The sequence below is a fragment of the Herpailurus yagouaroundi genome, unplaced genomic scaffold, assembly GCF_014898765.1.
Source record: "Herpailurus yagouaroundi ecotype Mexico unplaced genomic scaffold, PumYag 77, whole genome shotgun sequence".
NCBI classification, from domain to species: Eukaryota; Metazoa; Chordata; class Mammalia; order Carnivora; family Felidae; genus Herpailurus; species Herpailurus yagouaroundi.
The window spans coordinates 27809924-27833678 of record NW_024412388.1 but is presented as its reverse complement, the minus strand read 5'-3'; the positions used below and the strand labels follow the sequence as shown (position 1 = coordinate 27833678).

The following is a 23755-nucleotide window of genomic DNA, read 5'->3' as shown; positions in this document are numbered from 1 at the left end:
CCCCATCCCCGCACTGGCCACCCCCTGCCCTTCTTCTCAGTGGCAGGTTTGTGTCCCCCTAGACGGTAGCCCTCTTGGGCAGAGGGCCCGGACCCAGATACAGGGTGCGCGAGGATGAAAGGGGAGGCGCGGGTGTGTGGGGTCTCAGCTTGGGACGCAGGGAGGCCGGGCCGGGGGCGGGCCGTGGGCGGGCGCACGTCGAGGCCCCGGCTGGGCGCGCGCTTGGCCGGGCGGGGCGCGGGCCTTGGCCCTGGCTGTGGAAAGAGGAGGGTGGAGGCCCCGCCCCGCCGCGCCCCTCCCGCCGCCCCAGCCCCCCCCCCACCCCGCGCCGCCCGCCCACTCCGGCAGCCGCGAGGGGCGGCCGGCAGAGCGACGCGGAGCCCCGCCGGCGCGGACCTCGACGACACCCCCTGCCAGGAGCCCGCGCGCCCCGGGCGGCCCTCGAGGGCAGGGAGCGGCGCCCGGCGGCCGCCCTTGCAGGTAAAGGCCGGGAGGCTGGCTCGGACTCCGGGGCTGGGGGCTCCCGAGGGCAGGACCCGGCCTAGGCTGCCCCTGAGATTGTCTGGGACAGCGAGACCAGCGACTTGGGCCGCGGTGTGGAGATGGGATGGGACCTCGGGCCAGAGTGTCGGCGCTAGGATGAGAGAGCCCATCCCGTTCCCTGTGCCCCGTTTCCCCCAGGCAGATTCCCGGATAAAGCTCTCTCCTCCCTTCCTCTCCCAGAAGTGGGGGCTCCAGCATCAGACTGCCGGGTGGAATCCTAGATGACGGGGCTCTGGGCACATCACTTCACCTCTGGGAGTCTCCCTTCCCACCTGCGAAGTGGGAGCGACAAAGCTTCCCCCACAGGGCGGTGGAGGAGACAGGAGGGGTGAGGGGCCTTAAAGCCCCCCTCTAGCCTTGGGCAGGGGAAACCCCTCAGCTTCTCCCTTCCCCCTCTCTCCATCTCTCTGCCATTCCTGGCTCGCTGGCCACCTTCCAGTTCCTCTGTTTTTCTGCTTCTGCCCCCAGGTCCCTCCTATTGTAGGTGTTCTGGCAGCACCCCCAAACTGGAGACTGAGGCTCAGCATCCCCCTGCCCCAGCTTGGAACCGAGACTTGCAGGGATGAGAGGGCCCTTGCTTGGCCCAGAGGGACTGGGGTCTATGGACCCCAGGACAGCCTCCCCAGTGTGTGTGTCCAGAGGCTGGAGACGGGGTAGCCCCGGGAGTCCCTGGGTGGAGAAGCCCGGTTCGCTCCCCATTCCCCAGGAGTGGTCAGCTGGGGAAGGGCAAACTCTCTGAGTTTGCTTGTTGCGTGTACGGGTGTACCAGTGTGTGCGCCTGTCAGTGTGTGCACTTGCGCGGTGCGAGGGGGACAGTGAGTGTCTGCCAGTTGATTAATGTGTGTCGGTGGGTGCTTGGGTGAGACCCCCAGTGTGTGTGAGAACATGCTAGGTTCCAGACAGGCCTCCGTCAGGGGTCCCTCGCAACCCAGAAGTGTTTCCTCTCGTCTGGCTTCAGTGCCTCTTGCTAAGACCCGTGCCTTTGTCTGGTGGCAAGGGTCCATCCCCTCCTCAGAGTGCCCTTAGCAAAGGCCACCTCTGGGAAGCTGCCATGGTCATTTGAAAGGGTGGGGAGCTGGGGTGGCTGGGGTTTCTCTCTGGGCGTTGACCCTCACTGCCCTGAGCAGATGGAGTGCCCTCAGGGAGCCCATTCTAGAGCCCGGGGGCGGGGGGGTGGGTCTGGTGGGCACCCACTCTGCAGGGGAGCTGGCAGTTTTGGTCGGGGCATAGATGCCTCCACTGGGTTCTCGCTGGGCTGGTGACCACTAACAGATCCTTGGACAGTCATCCCAGAACGATGAGGGCATACCACAGACACATTCACAGTCACACACAGCTACACTCCCTCCCACTGACAGTCATGCACAACCACACAGGTGAACATGCTCTACTGAACACATACCACCACAGATGCTGAAATGACAGGGCACGTGTGTGCACACGCGTGCGCGCGCACACACACACACACACACACACACACACACCCAAACTCCTACAGACACATGGCAGGCCCCATGTGGCCCAGCCAGACATACTCAGGACAACACGCATTCACACACACGCTCACACACTCAGGCACACTCACCAGGGTCTCTCCCTCTGGTTTCACTTTGTCTACCAGAGTGAAAATGAGCATTTCTGCTCTTTGGCTCAGTGGAAGAGGAAAGAAAAAATGGAAGTGAATTTGTCTGCTAGCAAGAGGGAGGGGAAAGATACCAAACAGGGCTGTCAGCTTAACCACCCCTCACTACCTCCTCTGCTCCCGGTCTGAGCCAGACCAAAGGTTGGCAGAGCCCCAGTTTCCCAGCCCTGCTGGCCCCCCAGCCCACTCCGGACCCCCCAGCAGCAGGCATGGGGGGCTCCCCTTATGGGACGGTGGGGCCTCAGATGAGCGGGTCCCATCTGTGGCCCGAGGCACTTAGAGTTGGAGTGGAGAACCGGAGAGGCACAGGGGCCTGTCATATGGGGTGCAGCTGTGTCTCAAAGTGTCCGTCGAGGTACATGAGAGGGAGGCACCGTGCAAGCCAAAGTGCCGGAGGGAGGGCCTATCAAGGAGGCAACACCAAGGAGGTGACTCTGGCTAGGGTTTTTAAGGAGAATGAGAACTTTGACAGGTGCAGGTGGTGAAAAGGGGGAATGGAGGCCATCCCAGTCAGAGGGAACAGTAAGTGCAAAGGTATGGAGGTGGGAAGGTTCTCTTAGGGGACAGTGAGCAATTGGTGGATCACACAGAAGGGGAATGAGTGGGAGGGACTGAGCACTACTTTGGGGTCAGATTTCCAAGAGCCCTGACCAGAGAAAGGGTGTGAGCCACAGAGTGATGCAGTCTGGGAATCACTGTGGTTGCTCCTGGGGCAAGGATAAAAAGGCATCTTATAGGCAAGGAAATCACTGAGGAGGCTGGGCCCATTTGAGGGTGAATGCAATGGCTGCCAAGGTGGGTGGCTGGCATGGGGATGAGAGGAAGGAGTAAGGGGAGAGACTGGTCAGGCCTTGGTGATTGGCTGTGGGGGTGAGGACAGGGTCAGCCAGGACCCTTCTACTGGGTGATTGTGGCCTGTCTCTAGTGGAGGCAGGTGAAGGAGAGGTATGGATTTGGACCCTGGAGTCTGGTATGCTGAGATAGCGAGGGACTGGGTGTTGAGTGTGGTCATGAGTTTGGGGGTGTAGTGTCTGGGAGGCCTGGGGTGTGTACAGAAGCCCGAGTAGGGGTGTGAGGCCATATGTGTATACACAGGTGCCCAGACATCAGCCAGGGAAGTCACACTCTCAGAAAGGGAATTCCGGATCCACTCTGTTCTGTGGGCATTTCCAGGGTCCTGGGGTGTGGGCAGTGGGTCTTGAGTGAAGGCCGTGTGTGCAGTGAGCGGAAGAGGTGGCCTTGGGAGTTAGACAGACCTGGGTTCCTTTCCATGTGACCCTGGGTAAGCGGCTTCCTCTGTTTCCTCATCTATAAAATGAGAATGCTAATGCTTGTCTCCAGGGGTCATTTTACCTGCAGAGAGGTAAGGAGTCCCAAGTCACACGTGTCATCAGGGTGTAGCACCTGGGACTTTCCCCCACACTGCTGATCAGTGTTGGTTGCACCTCTCTGGGCGGATCCTGGGAAGGGACGTGGGAGGACTTGGTCCTGCTTCCAGTCAGATTCTTGGAAAGGTCCGAATTGGGAGGCGACTGTGCCCGTGCCACCTGGATTGGCTGAGATTCCTGGCTCTTGGAGGGCAGAAGGGGGTGGTAGAGGGTTAGTGCTTCGTGGGGGGAGCCATGCCGGCTTTATCATCTCAGGGGTGGACTCAAGGAGACTCAAAGAGGAACTTGCCTGAGGTCACACAGCAGCCAGTAGCAGAATTGAGACCAGAGGCCAGGATCCTGGCCTCAAGCCTCCCTTCCTTCCAGAGGCCGCTCCACTAGCAGGAACCATCAAGGACCTGGGGTGGAAGGAACTTTATCACCTGAGTTTCTCTAACATCAGTTCTTTCTGTCCCCTTGGGGGAGGGTAACAGTAAGAGTTTATTGGGTGCCTACTGTGTGCCCGTTCCTATGTTCACATGTCTCATTTAGTCTTTGTAACAGTGCTGCAAGGCAAGAATCAGCGGCCCATTTAACAGAGGGGAAAGTGGAGGTTCAGAGAGGTCAATAATCTGGCCAAGTGTCAACTTGTTGAGTGCTGAGCTGGGATTCACTCCCAAGTCTGTGAGGATGCCTGACTCATGTGCTTCCCACCAACCTCCCGGGTCACTGCCCTCTCCGGGGCCTGATTTGGTGGAGAAAGGGATGGAAACTTAACTGTTGAGCATCCACAGTGCCCCCAGACATTTTCACGGCACAAGGCGCTTTTTGTGGGGTGGGGAACACGGGGTGTAGCAGGCATGAGAAGGTCAGGCCCAGAGAGCCCGGAAGAGAGGGGCCTAGGATGGTGTTTTCTAGTGTCTAAGAGCCCACAGTGGTTCTGGTGGGCCCTACAAGGGAGGGAAGCTTCTGGAAGGAAGGGGTCCTGGTTTTGGGTCTCAGTTCTGCCACTGGCTGCTGTGTGATCTCAGGTGACTTCTCCTCTGGGGCCCCATATCCCATTTATGAGATGGGCCACTGATGCCACCCTGGCTCTCCTTAGAGCCTGTGCCGAGGAGCGATGTAGACTGGGGGGTGGAGGGGTCCTTTCTCCTCTCCGGAAAATCAATCCCTGGAGGCTGACTCTGTGGTGTGCATCCCTGCCCTGCGGCCACAGCCCTCACTCCCCAGAAGCTTTCTCTGTGTCTAGCCTTGTTCCCTCCCACCACGGCTGGTGCTGGCCGCCATGCAGCCCTGCGTGGGCCCTTCAGGCAGCGCTCCTCTGACAGGCGACCACGGCTCAGCTCGTGGCAAACATTCTTTTCATAGTTCCGGGAGCACAGCAAATCCGGCCGCTTAGCCAGGAATGCAGAGTCCCCTCCTGCGGCGGCAGCAGGGACTTGGGCAGGGGGGAGCTCCTGGGGGTCAGGCAGGAGGGGCTGAGGGGACCCCCTTCTCCCCGCCCCCACTGTGCCTCTGCTCCAGGGGGCTGCGAGGCTGTCGTCATCATCTGTGGGCTCCCTCAGCTTAGGTGCAGACTCTGGGGCTATCCACCACTAACTGGCTGAGTGACCTGGGGAAAGTGCTCCCTGAGCCTCGGTTTCTTCATCTGTAAAATAGGGTTTAGAATACTAACCTCACAGGGCTTTGGGGAGGGGTTGTGGTGATGATAATTATAATAATAATAGCAGACATTTATCGAACGTTCCTATATGCCAAATACCACGAGAAGTTCGTTATATGAAATTAACTCATGGAATCCTTACACGTGCTCCATGAATAGGAATTGATCCCATGTCACTGATGGAGCAGCTGAGGCACAGAGGAGTGAGGTCACATGCTAGTAAGAGATAGGGCTAGGAGACGAATCCATGCAGTTGGGCTCTTAACCCATCATGATTTTTCTTTTTTTCTTTAAAAAAAATTTGTTTTAATGTTTATTTTTGAGAGAGAAAAAGAGCACAAGCAGGGGAGGGGCAGAGACAGAGAGGGAGACACAGAATCGGAAACAGGCTCCAGGCTCTGAGCTCTCAGCACAGAGCCCGACACGGGGCTCGAACTCGGGACAGTGAGATCATGACCTGAGCTGAAGTTGGACGCTTAACCGACTGAGCCACCCAGGTGCCCCACCCATCATGATTTTTCAAGCAAGACTCTCAGTCTGGGCCTTGCTTGGAAAATGGGGACTTCTTCCATGAGCCCATCTCCAGGACAGGCAGATCATTTGCCGATCAGCACCTCAGTTTGGAAAGTTAGGATGGGGATGGGGGCCTGGGACGCTGGCCAGCCTCCTTGGGAGCCCTTTGCAGAGAAGCTGGCAGGGGGCTGGGGGGGGGGGTGGTGCAGATTATCCCACCCACATCTGGCCTGGGATTTAGCTGGCGACAGGCTCCGTGCAAAGAGGAGATGTCGCCAGGGGAGGGGCTCAAGGAGGAGATTAGGAAAGGCAGCTGTGGGTGGAGGTTAAGAACAGAGTCCCATTGAAGTAGGCCCGGGCACTGCCCTGGCACACCCACCCGCCCCTGCTTCCTATTTTGTAGGACTGAGGGAGCCTTGATCAACTGGAGAAGGTTCCTGAGGCCCTTGACAGTAGCTGCCCATCCTATTCCCAGCCTTGCCTATCCCCATTGCCATCTGGGTTGAGGCAGCACAGGTGCCGTGGAGGAGAAGTGGGGAGAAAGACCCATGGCTGAGGTCTCCAGGAACCCCAACTATGTAGGGGTTTGGCCATTTGGGGTTTGGGCAAGCACCAAAGTTAAGATCTGGCCCCTGTGTTTCCCAGTCCTGTAACCTTGCAGAATGGATGTCACCCCTCTGGATCTTAGCGGTCCTCCTCAGAATGGGACAATTCCCACCTTCCAGGGTTACATGAAAATTGATAACGTAGTGCCAGGAGCATGCCTAGTGCCATGTCCAAGGCATAAAATGTACTTGGGGTTTAGAGACCATTGTCCATAAATGCTAATGTGGGAGGGGTGGGGAGCCAGCTGTAGGCTGGGCCCAGGGTCTCTGATTCTGATGTTCTCAGGCTGACACCAGCTAGCCCTTCTCATTTCCAATCATCTGTATAATGCGGATGTTAAGAGCCCCTTTGGAGACAACAGCCTCGGTTCCAATTCAGTCTCCATCCCTCATGAGCTGTGTGTCCTTGGGCCAGTTATTTAACCTCTCTGTCCCTGGTTTCCCCCTCTGTAAGAAGGGAAGGCAAAGTACCCTGCTTCGTGAAATGAGATCATCCACGACAGGAACCCAGAGCCAGGCACATAATAGGTGCACAATAAATGTTAGCTATGATCGGTTAGTTCTTTTGTTTGTTTTTTTCCATCCTCTGGATACGTTTAGGGCTTTCACACCTCCACGCCCTCACACGTGCTGTTCCCTCGGCCTGGACTTATTGCCTGTCCCCGCCACCCCCCCATTAAATGCACGTTCATCCTTCAAAGCCCAGATTTGACATAAATCACTCCTCCTCCCTGGGCCTCATGGTGGGGCTGGGGGCTGTGGCCAGAGAGGCTAGGGTTGAGTTGGGCAGTGAGGACCTCCCACTCAACCTCATCGGCTGGGCCGGGCCCTCGGAGAGTAGCCTCACGACCCACGTGAAGGGTCATGGCGTTCAGTGGCGGGGACTGAGGCAGGTCTTAGCTGAGTCAGAGGGAAGGCCTAGGAGGTGCTGGCTCTGGCATCTCGCTGCTTGTGCAGCAAGAGACGGGGCTGGGATGTCAGAGTTTCCATGGGAGCAGGCAGAGGCAAGCAAGCAGCTGGAGGAGAAAGTGACGCTGCTGCTGGCCTCCCTGCCAGGTAGGCTGGCTAGGTGTCCCCTCCCTATCCACCCCAGAGTTACAGCTGGGCCTGGACTACAGCCTCAGCTCCCTTGTGTCCAGCTGTGTGACATGAACTAGACATGATTGATGGAGGCAGAAATGGGGACCTGGCCATCCAGGGCTCTGACCACATCTCCTTCCCACTCAACAACCTTCTGTGGCTCCCCACTGCCTTCCAAAGAAATGCAAGCATGGCATTCAAGGCTCCTCACTTTGTTGCCCTGGCCTTCTCAGCTCCTACTTGTCCTCTCCAGCCCACAGCACTTCTGGACCTTCCCTGTATCTGCCAAGCAGCTTCCTAGTGCCTGAAGTTCCTTTTCTTACTCTGCCTTTCAGACTCCTACTCTCCCTTCAGGATCCAGTTCCAGAGTCCCTACCTACATGAAGCCTCTGGGGAAACTCAAGGTGGAGGCAATGTTCCCTGCTTTGTGCTCCCCCAACCCAGAGATCTTAGCCAATTGTGTGATGGTCACTTGTCTGATGCCTCCAGATAATTTAGGGCAGGGAAGTGCACGGGGCTGAGCCATTTCTGTGCCCCCAAGGCCCAGCCTCGGTTCCCCACATAGAAGGAGCTTCCTCGGGCAGGAACTGTAGCCTCTAGTAGGGGCCACCCTAGCCCAGGGCGTGGCAGAGAGTAGGGACATCTCCAACATGGATCCTGGCACACAGAGAAGCTTCCTCAGCCTGGGCCTTAGGGCAGGAGGGACTCCATCAAGCCAGGGCCAGGCACCCCATGGGCATTGCCAAGTGTGCTGGGAACAGATGAAGGAAGACAGTGATTGTGGGGCACTCATCCTGGCTCCCTGAGATGAGGGGCTGAGACTGGGGCCAATTTCCAGCAGAGGCTCCCGGTAAGAGGCCTGCGGTGGGCACTGGGTGGCTGAGCCAGGGCAGGAGGCTTCCCGGCTCCTGGCATCTTCCTCACTGTTTCTCTTTCATCCTCAGGCCTTGCCTTTGCTGGGACCTTCAGAGGCCCCTCTGACCTGAGAGGTAAGCTAGATTTGGGGGCAGGGCTCGCTGATAGCCCCAGCCGGATGAGGCCTGTGCTTGCTGCTGTCTAACTTTGCTCCCGCCTGCTGCAGCAGAAGCCCCTCCCAGGCTCAGGGTGTCCTAGCGGGCAGCCCCTCTTGCAGGTGACCTCAGCTCCCTGCGGCCTGGGCTTTTAAAACCCCAGCCCAACTCGGAAGCAGCTTTTTCTCATTTGTGAACTATTTCGCCCTGGCTCCTTGGCGCAGCCTGTGTTTGCTTGGCCTGCCCGGGTGCAGTGGCCTGGCTGTGCTCCTGCCGGGCCCCCTCCCAGCCCAGCCCGACTCCTCCTGCCGCCGCCGCTGCCGCCACCGAGCGGGGAAGCCGCGAAGGCTCAGGAATCTTGGCAGGCGTGAGGCGGCAGCGGGCGGCGGGTGGCGCTCCGGAAAAGGCTGCAAATGTGAACCAGAAGGCGAGGGATTAGCTGCCGTGAAGGCCCTGCCTGGCCCGGCCTGGGCCTTGGGCACAGCTGGGTCTGGGGGGGACATTTCCATGTTCAGTCCTGGTCAGAAGTTCAAGGCCTCTGCTGGGAAGTGAGCGATGTCACCAGCTGAGGCCTGAGCCCCTTGGCAGGGCAGGGCCAGTCTGAGGACACATACTGCCCTGAGTCCTGCCCACTGCAGGCCTCTTCTGGTTCTTCTGCCCCCAGATGGCTGTTCCTACCTCCCCGGACACGTTTTTGCCCCAAGATGCTCCTCCCCAGGGTAGTGGTGGGACTTCTCCTCTCAGAGATGGGCAGAGGCTGGAGGCCTGAGAAGTGGACCTAATCCCTGGCGGGAGGGAGAGTCAGCCCAAGCCCCCTACACCCCAGAGGTGAAAAGGATTCTGGAAGAACCACGAGCTGGAGCACCCAGGCTGCGGACTGTACTGAGCACATACTGTGTGCCAAGCCTAGTCAGGTAGGGGTGGAGGAAGAGGGACGCAGGGGTAGCTGTTTTGCCTGAGGGAGGCAGGGAAGGCTGCTCGGAGGAGGCGGCATTTGAGCTGTCTTAAATAAGGAATAACATGTTTGCTTGAAGGAGAAAGAAAGGGAATTCTGGGCGGAGAAGGCTGTGTGGCAAAGGTAGGCAGGCGGGTGGAGGAAAACACTAGGTTTGGGGTGCCTGGATGTGAGGGTGCTGGGGCCCAGGACTGGAGCGGGCTCCTCTCACTCCCAAGTGTGTTTTCCCCAACGGGGAGTCTGCAGCCCTCGTCCAGGCTACAGCAACCTGGCTGGTGAAGCCCTATTTTTATCTCCAGTCTGTGTCTTGCTCTGTCCAATTCCAGACGTGCAGTTCTCTGCCTCTGGGGTACCCCCACCCCAGAGGTCCCCTATTCTTCTTTGCCCAGATGTTCTCAGCTCTGCGCTCAGTTTGGAATGTTCCACCATTACTCCTATGGACCTTAGAGCTTTGACCTGTCTCTCCAGCCTGCTTATAGTGCTGCTTCTCAGACTGAGGTCCCTGTGGTCTGGGTGACACGCCTGCAGAGGTGAGGGATATTGGGACTCTTGGCAAATTTGAAACCTGGTAGGGGACACAAGGTGAGCAGGGGCAGTGCTCCTGTCCTGCCATCAACCTGGATGATGAGGTGGCCTCCAGGCAACGCTGCGCTGGCCTGGCTACCTCCCTTCACACCCCAAGTCCAAGATTCCACGCAGTTCTTTGGTTTTGGAGCAATCCTCATGCCTGTGCATTAAGATGTGAGGCGGTCAGAGTCTCCTATTGATCTGCAAGGACAGAGAGCTCAGCTTATGGGGCACTGTCTCCACAAGTCTCCATCTGGGGAGGTCAGACACACACCTGATGTTAGCATGAGCATTAAGGCCATAAATGCTGGCCTTTCAGAGGGTCCCATCAAGTGACTGACAGCTAGAGATTATATTATAGAGGCTGGAACTCAGACAGGGATTGAAGTACAAGGACATAGGAGAGGAGAGAGACAAATGGGGTCACAGAGACAGGCAAAAATAGGACAGTGACACAGAGGTGGGGTGAGAGAGACACCTGGAAGATGCCTGAGATGGACAGGCGGGTGAGAATCTGGGTTCAGTGACACCGAGACACGGAGGAAGGGACACAGGTGGGCATGGCACACACCCACATGGCTCCCACAGTCAGACTGTCCGGGCCTCCTCCTCCGTCGGACTCTCAGAGTGGGCGCCACCGTTGTGATCTTGGGGTTTTGCCAGGCTCACCATCAATCTCTGCCCTCTCCACCTCCTCCATCTAAATTGGTCCACATCCTGCTGGGTCTGAAGTAGGCCTCCTTGTCCAGGAAGCCACATGAATTGCGGAATAACATGGAATTTATGAAGTTGGTACTAGGGAGCCACTGGAGAATCTAGAGCAGGGGAGGGCCATGGGCAGAGCCATGCCAAAGTGTGGTCCACACACGGTCAGCATCACCTCACCTGGGAGCTGGTTAGAAATGCAGACGGTGGGTCCTATTCCACACCTACTGAATCAGGATCCCTTGGGGGGGGGGGGCCCGGAACCTGTGTTTTAACAAACCATCTGATGCACACTAAAGTTCAAGAAGTGCTGTTGGAGTATCTGTGGGAAAACAGAGAAGCTGAGAGTGAGTGTGGGAGAGAGGCTGCTATGATAATGCAGGCGAGGATCTGGCAACTTTATATAACAAACCTTTACTAAATGGTTGGAATGTGTCGGGGCTGTGTGTTGGGAGAGTACAGGGTCTGTGTTAGGACACAGATTATGGGGAATAAGGGAAAGGAATAGAAGTGAGAGAAATAGAGGAGGCAGTCTACAGGATTGGACTGGGGGTGTAAGGGTAAAGGCAATGTACAGTTGTGCATGTTGGTTACTATACAAGAGTACCCAGGAAAGGCAATGAGAGCATCTGGGTCTGCTGGAAGTAGGGCTAGCCTTTTCTTTTTTTTTTTTTTCAACGTTTATTTATTTTTGGGACAGAGAGAGACAGAGCATGAACGGGCGAGGGGCAGAGAGAGAGGGAGACACAGCATCGGAAACAGGCTCCAGGCTCCGAGCCATCAGCCCAGAGCCCGACGCGGGGCTCGAACTCACGGACCGCGAGATCGTGCCCTGGCTGAAGTCGGACGCTCAACCGACTGCGCCACCCAGGCGCCCCGGGGCTAGCCTTTTCTAATTGTGCAAAGGCATTGTGCAGGCTAGATTCCTCACTGCCCTGTAAAGAAGGAAGGATCAGAAGTGGTGTCCAGATATCTGGCCTGGGCCTGTGGGAGAGGCAAGGATGTCAGTAATGGGGAGAATATAATGGCAGCAGTTTGGGTGCAGGTATCTGAGGGCCAGCCAGGTGAAAAGGCTCAGCTCAGAGTTGAACACAAGAGTCAGGCTCAAAGTGAGGTTGTAGCTGGAGGCCGATGTGGGAGCCCTCCGTGATGGGACTGGGGCTGTGGGGCTGGCGAGAGCTGGAAACTGCAGGAGAAACATCCAGAGACAAGACGTGAGGCCTGAGCCAGCTCCTTGAGGCAAGCCTGGGTCTGCAGAGTGGGCAGGGGAAGGAAGCTGAGAAGAATCTGAGGAGGAGCCTTTCCAGGAGGGAGGAGAGTTGGGGCCACAGGCAGGATTTGGTGCTGGGGGGAGGAGGCACCAGGCGAGGGGTGGGAGCAGCACGCAGGGGTGAGGGGTAGAGATGGTCCTTTCAAGGAGCTTAGCTGAGAAGGCTGGGGAGAGGTGAGGGTGTCTGGGGCGGGGGTGGGGGGGGGGCAGTTAGGCCTGTGTGGACAGGTGAGGGAGAGGCTGGAGATGGGGTGGGGGTGGGGGGCAGACCCAGACAGAGGCCCCGGGGAAGGGGTATGGAGGTGGCTGGGCCTTGAGTAGGTAGCACCCCTTTCATGTGAGACGCAGGAAAGGAGGACTGGAAAGAGCTCCCCAGTTCCCACCCGCTGGGAAAGAGGCAGGGGGCAGAGGGGCCAGGGAGGGAGCCCTGGCTGAGTCCGGAGCTGCCTGGCTGGGTGGGGGTGGGGCGGGCATCATGCCCAGTGGGTGAGGGGGGCAGCCCCTCTGCTCCCGTCTGAGATCCATGACTCCATCCCAGCCATGAGCAGGCTGTGGGACTCCTGGTCAGTCTCCTCTCCGGAGCGGTCAGGGAAAAGGCCTGGGAGGCCAGAAAATTGACTTTGGAACTTTCACAAGGTCCTGGCCTTTGGCAGCAAGCCACCTGAGTTTTTTAAGGGTTGGAGGAGATGTTGCTTTGCAGCAAGAGAAACTGAGGTTAGACTGAAGGGAGAACTTCCTGGCCATCAGGGCAGCAGGACAGAACAGCACACCTGGAGGGGCCAGTGACTCAGATCGCCTCAGTTAATCCTTTCACATGTGAGGACACTGAGGCTCAGAGAGATTAAGTCACTTGCTCAAGATCACACATCTCATAAGTGGCTGTGCTGGAATGGGAGTCCAGGGGCTGCCACAACCTAGGAGAGCTTTAGGGGTCCCCAGGGCTGGACCCCTGAGAGAGAGAGCCTGAGCAAGAAACGCTGCTCACCTGTTGAGGTGGCAGAGACAGGGCTGGAGAGAGAGACAGAGGGAAATGAGTCCGGGCCAGAGACCCAGGGAGAGAGCAGAGAGGGAGGCTGGGTGAGTGGGGAGACAGGAGGTACTAGGGGAGCGAGCGGGGCAGCCGGATCCCGCAGAAATGTCTCCACAACAGGAAGCGTCTCATAACATACCTGTGGTTTGGCCAGGCCCCGGGGCTGCCTGAGCGCTCCCCGAGCCCCCCCCCCCCCCCCCCGCCCCACTGCAGCCCGTCTGGGGTGGGGGGCTTGGAGCGTAGGAGCCTGTGCAGGGCTGAGCTCCATCCACCCCCAACCCTGGGAGGGGGGCTGCCAGGGCCACACTAGCCCCACCCCTGCATGGTCCATTAGGAGCCTTCTCCCTCAGCCCCCCTTTTTATCTGAACCTCTGGTAGCTCATCTGTGAAGTGGGATGGGGAGTGCACAGGCCTTTACATTACGTAGGATCGCCCGGGTCCCCTCTGCTGGTCACCCCTGGGACCAGACCCTCTGAGAGAGGGGACTGGTGGGGAGGGGTCACTGTTAGCTGAGGTCTCTTCCCTTCCTGCAGCATGTCCAGGAGAGAGGGGTCTATATTTGTGCCACTTCTTCCTGCCGGCACCCAGTCCTTCCCCCCCAACCCCGCATTGGTCTGAAAGACCCTGGAGCACTTTGCACCCCCAGCCAGCTTCCTTGGCCGCCCCGGGAGGAGGCCCAGGCTGCCACAAAACGCTGACTTGGACAAAACGCCGTTTTACGGGGATTTGTTGAAAAGGGGGAAATCCCCGCTAAGGACTTGCAGCTGTCCAAACACCGCGTCTACCCTGCTGCCGCCACCACTCAATCCCCTGAATCAGCGTCTCCTTATGCACCCCACCTCCCGCCCCTGCCAGCCCAGCCTCTTCCCATCTGCCCTGATTCCTGTGTTCCCCCAGAGAGGGTGATGGCTTGCCCAAGGTCACACAGCAGAGCCGGCCTTGAGCCTCAGGGCCCTCCCCTGAACCCCGACACTCCTAGCGAATGAATCGTTCTTTTCTCTGCACCTCTGTTCCCTGTGCAGGCTGTTCTTAGCTGAAGTCCTTTGGGACAATGTGAGTGTTCCCACTTCTTCCCAATCTAGCCTACCTGCACCCCTCTGGCCTGGGGAGGGGGCTCCCAGGGCAGTGTGACAGGTACAAAGTCTGAGGAAAGGACTGAGTGAGTTATTGGCACAGTCTTTAAACTTGATGGTGAGTTGAGGTCATCCAACTTTTATGGAGTGTCCCTGTGTACCGGCCAAGTCCGGTGCTGGGCATGGAGTGGGGAGAATGTGGTGGGGACAGAGAGTGAAAAGGCCAGAGAGGAACACAGAGCTGGGACCAGGGCAGGCATCCGATAGGCTCCCTGGATGTCCAAGGATAAGTAAAAATCTGGAGACTTGAGTGTTCAGAAGCCACAGAGCTTCAGGGAGCCTGTGGAGTGGGAGGGGGGCGAGGGGCAAGAAAGGGGTGCCAGTGGAAAGGAGGCAGGGGGCTTGGAGGCACCCAGGCACCCCTGGGTCTGATGGTGGCTGGGATGGGGGCAGTCTGTCCCACGAGGCTGCTGCAATGTGCCACTCCAGGGGCATCATTTCTCTCTGCAGCCCTGAGAACAGGCTCAGCACACCCCTTCTCCAGGTCATGGGCTTGCTTCCACTCCCCGGCCCCCACTGGACTGGCAGAAGCCAGCCTCCCCTCCAGGAGCTGGAGTGATGTTCTCTCCCCAAACCCACAGGCAGTCTGGAGCCTCTCTGTCTGCCTGTCTAGGGGCTGCCCTCTCCTGTCTGCCTCCCCCTGCTGGTTCTCACAGACCTCTGCTCAAATCCTCAGGCTCCCTATCTCCAGAAAGAAGAGTGGGGGGGAGCGGGGGGGGGGGGCTCTTCCTTCCCAGGGGCCTTGTGGGAATGAAAACATTTATTTATTTATTTGTAAATGTTTATTTATTAAGGGGCCAGCCGCGGGGGGGGGGGGGGGGTGGCAGGGGAGCAGCAGAGAGAAAGGAAGAGAGAATCCCAAGCAGGCTCCGTGTTGTCAGTGAAGAGCATGACACAGGGCTCGATCCCACAAACCCTGATCATGACCTGAGCCAAAATCAAGTAGGATGCTTAACAGACTGAGCCCCCCAGGCGCCCCCCGGGGAATGAAATCATTCATTGAACAAAGCACTAGGCTGGAGGTCTGCTTGCAGTGAGCTGTCATCCTCACTCAGCCCCGGCTCACTCTAGAGGAGACATCAGCTCTGGGGTCCTGCAGCAGACCTATCACCCTCAGTGGAGGGGGCACAGTGCAGGAGGTGCTGGGACAGGGCGAGTTTAGGAAGCCACAGGGTGTGAGGCGGGGACACTTCCCAGAGATCCGCATTGCCAAGGAGGTTGTAAGATGGGGAGCTGGCTGGGGGGTCCTGCCTGGGCTCCTGGCTGGACTTGGGACTTTTGCCTCGGTGTCCTGCCTGCCTGTGCTCCCGCACAGTCCTTTGCCTTAAGCATCTTTCCAGCTAAACCCGAGGCTTGCCTCACCCTCCATCACCCTCTACCCCAGTGAGGCCTCAGCTCAGCATGGGAAGAGGGTGAGGTCTCCCCAAACCAGGGCTGTGCTGATTCCTCCTGTGACAGTGCCATGACCGTGGCCTCTGGCCTACCAGGCCAGAACGGCCCCCTTGCCTCCCCCTGCTTCTTGTTACAAGCTCTGCCCCCTCTGCCTGCTCCCTCACACCTCTGCCCACCCACCAGGCGATCATTCTGGCTGTGTGAATGGGTGAGCACCCCCACTCCAGAGCCCCTGCCCGGTGCAAGTGGCCTGTGCAGGAGGGCCCTTATCCCGTGCCAGAGAGGTGGGACAATACGGTGGTTAGGGGCTGGGGCTCCAGGTTTAGGTTCGGACCGCACGTGCTTCCTCATGTGGAAAACAGGACCAGCAAGCCTCTCAGGGCTGAAACGTTAGGGCAGTGCCAGCCAGAGCCTCCATCAGCGGGACTTACCTGAGGGCCGGGCCCAGAGGCTGCAGCCTCAGTCCTGGCATCAATCGTGGTGCAGACAGAACAGGCGGCCTGTGTGGAGGGCTGTATCCTGGGCAGGATTCTTCTAGTCCAAGCTTCTGTTTCTACATCTATAAAATGGGGATAATAACTGTATGAGCCCCAGGGGTCACTGAGAGGATCCTGTGAGACGGAGCCTGCAGAGCTCTGGGCTGGGGAGCCCCACAGGTGGTGGACGTTACTGTTACTGTTCTGGGGCTCAGGGGAGCTTGAGGGACCTACGGGCCCAATGTTACAAAAACGGTTGATGGCAGAGCTGGGTTGGCAGCTTCACCGGCCTTCTCCTGAGCTCTGCATCCATTCCTGTGAAGCTCTGTGTGATACTGAGCACCTCTAGACTCAGCCCAGCACCAGGGAGGGCTCTGCTCCCCACACGCATCCTGGATGTACATAACCCACCCCCAAACACCTCGTGCACTCAGGCACATGTGTGGAGAGGCCCCTGGGGGTGAGAGGAGCCCAGAGCAGGGAGGCAGGGGAGGGACTTGCCTCGCATGTGCAAAATGCTGGGTAGTCTCTCCTTCCAACATTGATGGGTGCCCACTGAGAGGCAGGTACAGTATCGCCTCTCATCACGGCAGCCCTGAGAAGCGGGTTGTTAGTCCAGCGTTTTAAAATAACGTCTTTGGCATGCCTGGGTGGTACAGTTGGTTGAGCGTACAACCCTTGATTTTGGCTCAGGTCATGATCACGGGGTCGTGGGATCAAGCCTCACGTGGGGCTCCACGCTGAGCATGAAACCTACTTGAGATTCTCTCTCTCTTCCTCTGCCCCTCTCCCCGCTGCTCATGCGCATGCTGTCTCTAAAATAATAAAATAAAAATAACATCTTTATTGAGATACAATTCACACATCGTAACAGTTGGCCCATTTAAAGTGTCCCATTCAATGGTTTTTTTTAAACGTATTTGCCGTTGGCAGCCTTTACCACAGTCAATTTTAGAATGCTCTCATCATCCCTACCGGAAACCCTGTACCCATCATTGTGGTCACTCCCTTTCCCCCTTCCAGCAGCCCTCAGCAACTACTAGCCCACTTTCGTCTCTTTACATTTACCTATTCTGGGCACGTCATATAAATGGAATCATACACAATTTGTGACTGGCTTCCTCACTTAGCATGATGTTGTCAGGGTTTTCCTGTAATGTGACACGTAGCAGTATTTTACTTTTATTGCTGAATAATACTCCGTCGTATGGTCATGCCATCATCTGTCCAGTGCACATCTGTGCTATTTCTACTTTGTGGCTGTTATGAATAATGTCGCCATGAACATTTGGGTATGTGTTTTTGTGTGGACATCTTGTCCATGAGGAAAGTGAGGTTCACAGAGTGGAAACTCTAGCTGGCAAGTGGAAAACGCAGGCTGGGTGTCCACATCTTGTTGGACAGGCCTTGTTCTCAGAGCTGAGCTAAGTGCTGTGACAGGGCTAGGTCAGGACGCAAAGGAGTGAGGGGTTAACTTTATAGAAGAAGGGGTGACAGCTTCCCAAAGGCCTTAAAGGATGAGTAGGAAATTGAAAGAACATCGCAGGTGGAGAATCAGCAGGGGCAAAGGCCCAGAAGTGCGAGGCTGCCTCATGTCTGGGGCAAAGGTATGGTGGAGAGGAGGAGGAGAGACAGGGGTGGTAGGTGATAGGGTCAGAGCCACAGGCACAGACTGGATTTAAAAAGGTCTTGAATGCCATGCCAGACACCACAGAGGATCCTGAAGGCAGAGGGGAGCCCCAGAAGGGCACCATCAACATAATGTGAAGTCAGACAGACCTTAGTCAGCCCCCAGTTCTGCTGACCTTTGCTTTAGTTTTGTCATCTGGAAAATGGGGATGACAATAATAATAACTTGTTAAAGTATTGAGAGCATTAAGTGAGTTCCTGTCTCTGGAGCACTCAGCCCAGTACCTGGCAGAAAGCCAGCCCAGCACATGGTAGTGGGTGTTATCAATTTTTAGCAGGGGTGTGCCGCGATCAGATGGGTGCTCTGGAAGGTGTACATTCTGATCTTTTTGTGAGCCCCTGGGTCTGGTGCTAAGCCACCCGGGGGCTGGCTCGATGGCCCGTCTCGGTTCTTCACTGCAGCACGCCCGCGGACGCCATGCGGGGGGCTCTGACGCCCCTATCTTCGCTGCTGCCACTGCTGTCGCTGCTGCTGCTGGGGTGCGGACCGCGGGCGGCCACCGGAGGCGGGGCCGGCGGGGCAGCGGGCTACGCGCCGGTGAAGTACGTGCAGCCCATGCACAAAGGACCCGTGGGGCCGCCCTTCCGCGAGGGCAAGGGCCAGTACCTGGGTGAGCGCCTCCCCGCCCCGCAGGGCCTCAGACAGCTCCTGACCCCCACCGGCTCCTCCCTGGCCCTCAGCCACAGCCCCTCCGTCTCCAGCAGAGACCGTCTCCACTTCCCTTTTCTTCCCGACGCCGGTCTGGGGATTCGGCCCTCCGAGGGGCCGGAAGTGGGCGGCTGGCAGAGGTGATCTTCAGGCGGGGTGGGGAGGAGGAGGGACGGAAGTAGGGGCGCCCCGCTGCAACTGGTTCTAAGGAGGGCTGCTGGCGCCACCTGGCGGCCATTTCTCCCCCTCCAGGTCTTGCGGGGATGAGAGTCACCCAAGTTTTTGGGAAGGATCAAGACCTGGGTAGGTTGGGTGCTAGGAGCCCCCAAGATGGCCACTGGACCATCCCTAAACTCCATCATCCATGTACACACGAAGGGGAGACGGGGTGTGGCCTTTATGAGCAGATGTAGTGTACCCCATGGGGGAGTGGGTAGAAGGGTCCAACCGTCTCCACTGGCCAGGCCCCTGACTGCCCCTTCTCTCTCTCTCCCTCAGAAATGCCTCTACCGTTGCTGCCAATGGACCTGAAAGGCGAGCCTGGTCCGCCTGGGAAGCCTGGGCCTCGGGGGCCCCCTGGCCCTCCTGGCTTCCCAGGAAAACCAGGCACTGGAAAGCCAGGGCTACATGGACAGCCTGGCCCTGCTGGGCCCCCTGGCTTCTCCCGGATGGGCAAGGCTGGTCCCCCGGGGCTCCCGGGCAAGGCCGGACCACCAGGGCAGCCAGGGCTTCGGGGAGAGCCGGGGATACGAGGGGACCAGGGCCTCCGGGGCCCCCCAGGACCGCCTGGCCTCCCTGGACCCTCAGGCATTGCTGTCCCTGGGAAGCCAGGCCCCCAAGGAGTGCCAGGGCCCCCAGGATTCGGAGGGGAGCCAGGGCCCCAGGGGGAGCCTGGGCCCCCAGGTGATCGAGGCCTCAAGGGGGATAATGGAGTAGGCCAGCCAGGGCTACCTGGGGCCCCAGGGCAGGGAGGTGCCCCTGGACCACCTGGCCTCCCTGGTCCAGCTGGCTTGGGCAAACCGGGTTTGGATGGGCTTCCTGGGGCCCCAGGAGATAAGGGTGAGTCGGGGCCTCCTGGAGTGCCAGGACCCAGGGGGGAGCCAGGGCCTCTGGGCCCAAAAGGGCCCCCAGGTGTGGATGGTGTGGGGATACCAGGGGCGGCAGGGGTACCAGGGCCACAGGGCCCAGCAGGGGCCAAAGGGGAACCAGGAACCCGGGGCCCCCCTGGCCTAATAGGCCCCACTGGCTATGGGGTGCCAGGACTGCCAGGCCCTAAGGGGGACAGGGGCCCAGCTGGGGTCCCAGGACTCTTGGGGGATAGGGGGGAGCCAGGTGAGGATGGGGAGCCAGGGGAGCAGGGCCCACAAGGCCTTGGGGGCCCCCCAGGACTTCCAGGGTCTGCAGGGCTCCCTGGCAGACGTGGGCCCCCTGGGCCCAAGGGGGAGGCAGGGCCTGGAGGACCCCCAGGAGTGCCTGGTATTCGGGGTGACCAGGGGCCTAGTGGCCTGGCTGGGAAACCTGGGCTCCCAGGAGAGAGAGGACTTCCTGGGGCCCATGGACCCCCTGGACCTACTGGGCCCAAAGGTGAGCCTGGTTTCACAGGCCGCCCTGGGGGACCAGGGGTGGCAGGAGCCCTGGGGCAGAAGGGTGACTTGGGGCTTCCTGGGCAGCCCGGCCTGAGGGGCCCCTCAGGAATCCCAGGTCTCCAGGGCCCAGCAGGTCCTATTGGGCCCCAGGGACTGCCAGGCCTGAAGGGTGAACCGGGCTTGCCAGGACCCCCTGGAGAGGGGAAAGTGGGGGAACCCGGAGTGGCTGGGCCTACAGGGCCTCCTGGGGTCCCCGGTTCCCCAGGACTCACTGGCCCTCCTGGGCCTCCCGGGCCACCTGGTCCCCCTGGAGCCCCCGGGGCCTTTGATGAGACTGGCATCGCCGGCCTGCACCTGCCCAATGGTGGAGTGGAGGGCGCTGTGCTGGGCAAGGGGGGCAAGCCACAGTTTGGGCTGGGCGAGCTGTCGGCCCACACAACGCCTGCCTTCACCGCTGTGCTCACTTCGCCCTTTCCCGCCTCCGGCATGCCTGTTAAATTTGACCGGACTCTCTACAATGGCCACAGTGGCTACAACCCAGCCACTGGCATCTTCACCTGCCCTGTGGGCGGGGTCTACTACTTTGCTTACCACGTGCATGTCAAGGGCACCAATGTGTGGGTGGCCCTGTACAAGAACAACGTGCCAGCAACATACACCTACGATGAATACAAGAAGGGCTACCTGGACCAGGCATCTGGCGGGGCTGTGCTCCAGCTGCGGCCCAACGACCAGGTCTGGGTGCAGATGCCGTCGGACCAGGCCAACGGCCTCTACTCCACTGAGTATATCCACTCCTCCTTTTCAGGGTTCTTGCTCTGCCCCACATAACACCACGGGGGCCTTGCCGCCTTGGCCTCCTCCTCTTTAGTGGTAGAGAGACCTTCTCCGTTACAAGAACCTCCATTTAAAGAAAAAAACCAAAGGCTGAACAGACGCGGAAACAGAGGCGGCCGTGGCCTTGGCCTTGGCCCAAGGAGATGGATTCGGTTTCTCCCTCCATGCAGGCTGAGGTGGTTCCTGGAAGAGGCTGGCCTGGGTTCCTCTCCCCCAAGTGTCTGTGCAGTGCTGGGGTTGCACCCCCATTGCAGGCAGGGCCCCAGGCCGCTCAGCCTGGCTGTCGGAGACCCCTGCCTCGTTGGGAGTCATGGGCTCTGCTGGGCGGTGAAGGATGCTGCTTCTCAGAGTCGGAGCTGAGAGGGGCCCGTGCCCCCCCATGCCATTTTCCCAGGGAGACATGGGCCCAAGCCCTGCCCTTCCTGCTGGCCTCTGGATGGCACCTGCTTAAGGAATGAGGCATGGCCACCCTCGGATCTTGGCTGGGGCTCTTCCAGCTCTCCCGGGACCTCCAGCAGATGACGGTGGGTCCCCTGAAGAATTTTTGCTTTCGGGGGAAAGCAAAGGGTGGGGGGCATTGAGGTGGCCAGTGTGGACACCCTGCCAGTGCTGCAATCCCAGGGTGATGCTGTGGCATCAGGCCTGTCCAGGGTGTGTGGCCCCTCCTGCAGGCTCCTGGGAATGGCCAGGCCCCTTTCTGCTCCAGCTGCCGCCACAGGAGCAGTGGTTTGTGACAGGAGGGGCACGGACCTGGGGCAGGATGGCAGCCCTTCACGTTCATCTCCAACTCCCAGCCTGCTCCCACCAACTGGCTCTGCTCAGTGTAAGGGCAGCTGCACAGGCCCTTAGGGACTGCCGCAGCAGGCACGAGGCAGGAGCGACCGTCAGTGAACACGAGTGTCCTCCCTTTCTCTCCTTTCACCTGCTGGCAGAGGGCTGATGTTTTCATACAAAACTGTAAGGTGTCCTTGCCACACTCAGCCTGAGTGTCCCCAAGGCAGAGAGCCTCTTTTTTGGCCCTCAGAACAAGGTACACACAAGCTTTGGGATGAAGAAGGCTCCCGCCTGCTTCTCCTTAACAAGAACCATGTGGAGGGTATGTGTGTCTACCAGAGGGGTTAATCTGAGGGGGCTTCCTCTCCTTCTACCCTCTGGTTCCAATTTCCTGTTCTAAGCAGGATTAGGGCCCAGAAGGCTGAGGCTCTGAGAAAAAGGGTGCCAATAGGCCCCTTTGGGATGAGTTGACTCTGGATGTTTCTGCCATTTTCCCCAAGCAGAGCCCCCACCTGTAGGAAATAGGCAGGATTCCTGCCCCTCCCATCCCCTAGTTCAAGCTCAGTAGATAAAGCAGAGATTAGTGCTGGGACAAAGCTGGCCACTTTCCCCGGTGGCTCCAGGCCTGTCCATTCAGCTCTCCCCAGGACAGCCCATTTGTCTGTACCAAGTGTGAACCTGGGTCACCCAGTGTGGTCTCACACTGCTCCAGTACTGGCCAACGCCAGACTGTCCATGCTGAAAATGGGAGGGTGGTGGCTGACTTCTGGCTCACTGAGCTGCGGTGCCCTGGGCCCCTCGCCAGGCCTCCCTCCGCGACCCACTTCTCCCAACAAAGTAGGCCATTTGACTGCTTGCTTTGTCTTTCAAAAGAAGGGAAACCCAAAGCTGCCAAGTGACACTTTAATAGGTTTTGGCTGGGGTTTGTGGTGGATTTCTTGATCCCCGATACCCCAGAGAAGGAAGGAGTCTCAAAACAAGCTTGGTGGGGTCCCTTGCTCAGCCTCCTTCCTGAGCCGAAGCCACCACCATCTGACCAGTCAGGGAGGGGTTCTGATAGGCAGAAATTCATCAGCTCTCGGGGGTGGGGTGGGGGGCATTGCTCAGGGCCTAAGGAGGGCACTGGGGGAGCCAGAAAAAGCTATTTCATAGAGCTGAGCTTCTGCTAAATGTCATTCTTGAAGCTTTTGGGGAGGGGTGGCTGATGTTTCTGAAATGTCTATGGGACTTTAATTCCAGGTGTCCACTTAACTGACCAGCTTTGATAAACAATGCCAAGTTTTAACTATGAAAACTACAGTACCTTGGTGCATTTTTATATTCTGATTTCTAGGGTTTGTGTTTTTTTTTTTTTTTTTTTGGTTGTTTTTTTTTTTTTTTTAAGATTAAGGTTTAAATGTTTTCATTAGTGATTTCATTTCTAACTTGGTATATGAAGCTTAGTTCTCTACATACTTATTATGTGCCCTGTGTCACAGATTTGGGAAAAACGCACTTGGGAATCAAAAAAAAAACAAAAAAAAAAAAAAAACAAAAAAAAACCAAACAAACCATAGGACTTCTTTTTGAAAAGAAAAACAGCAGTATTGACTGTATTGACACACCTCAATAAAACCTGTTGTATAAAACAGTGCTGTGCAGGAACTGGCATTGATGTGGAGGCATCTCAAGCCTCTGGATTTCATAAGGCATCCAGGGAACTCTCTGGGGCTCTCGTTCTATGCCTTCTCTCAAGGAGCATGCATTGCTCCCCAGGCCCCCAGCCACGGGTTCTGTCACCACATCACAAATGCTGGATGCTCCTAAACTGCCTAAGGCTCTGCACCAAGTAAATGCCAAGAGGCATTTTAAGCAACCAAAGCAAGGCAGTGATTGGGGTTGGAGCTGGGGGAGATGGTTTGAGCTTCCCTGGAACATTCCTGCAAGCTCTTAGGGGTGGGGGAGCATGAGAGCTGGCTCAGAATCCCAAGGACCAAGTTTCAACATTTGATACAAATTATGAATGAAATTATGAACCTTTGATCCTGAGGGTGGGGCCAGTGCCAGGCCCGCTGCTGAAGGCACGACTGGAGGTGCTGTCCTGGACTGAAAGCACCTGCCCGCAGCTTCCCATGCTGAGCACTAGGCATCGGTCCCTGGCTCTAGGGATGGGGCAGCAAACCTGGAACAATCCAAGTCCTGGGAAGTCCTGTGGTTTGCCCCTGCCTGGCAGGACACAATCTTGGCTGAAAGCAGACCTGCCCATCAGTCCTCAAACCTCAGGTTAGCT

General features: G+C 58.0%; 1 protein-coding gene and 1 long non-coding RNA gene across 8 annotated transcripts; one reads left to right on the top strand and one right to left on the bottom strand.

The window, feature by feature from the left end:
* The first annotated feature begins 360 nt into the window (after positions 1-360).
* COL8A2 (collagen type VIII alpha 2 chain) lies at positions 361-23114 on the top strand. 7 transcript variants are annotated; one of them, XM_040469231.1, is made up of 5 exons: positions 390-480; positions 8358-8402; positions 9768-9908; positions 18043-18251; positions 18788-23114. In XM_040469231.1, exons 4-5 carry the CDS (start codon positions 18059-18061, stop codon positions 20704-20706), a joined length of 2112 nt encoding a protein of 703 aa, XP_040325165.1. In that variant the 5' UTR covers positions 390-480; positions 8358-8402; positions 9768-9908; positions 18043-18058; the 3' UTR covers positions 20707-23114. The 7 variants fall into 7 exon arrangements, with proteins under 7 accessions (XP_040325178.1, XP_040325165.1, XP_040325153.1 ...); XM_040469240.1 differs by lacking the exon at positions 390-480 and adding an exon at positions 2826-2980; XM_040469219.1 differs by lacking the exon at positions 9768-9908.
* LOC121026439 (uncharacterized) lies at positions 10279-16020 on the bottom strand. The gene is made up of 2 exons (XR_005788363.1): positions 15907-16020; positions 10279-10972 (listed from the first exon to the last, which is right to left on the bottom strand). It is a non-coding gene; the product is annotated as an uncharacterized LOC121026439 (long non-coding RNA).
* Positions 23115-23755: the final 641 nt, after the last annotated feature.

Bases quoted from the DNA above. Each gene is read 5' to 3' on its own strand.
- COL8A2 (XM_040469209.1), top strand. The intron at 18,252-18,787 runs GTGAGCGCCTCC...TCTCTCCCTCAG, and splicing joins GGGCAAGGGCCAGTACCTGG to AAATGCCTCTACCGTTGCTG.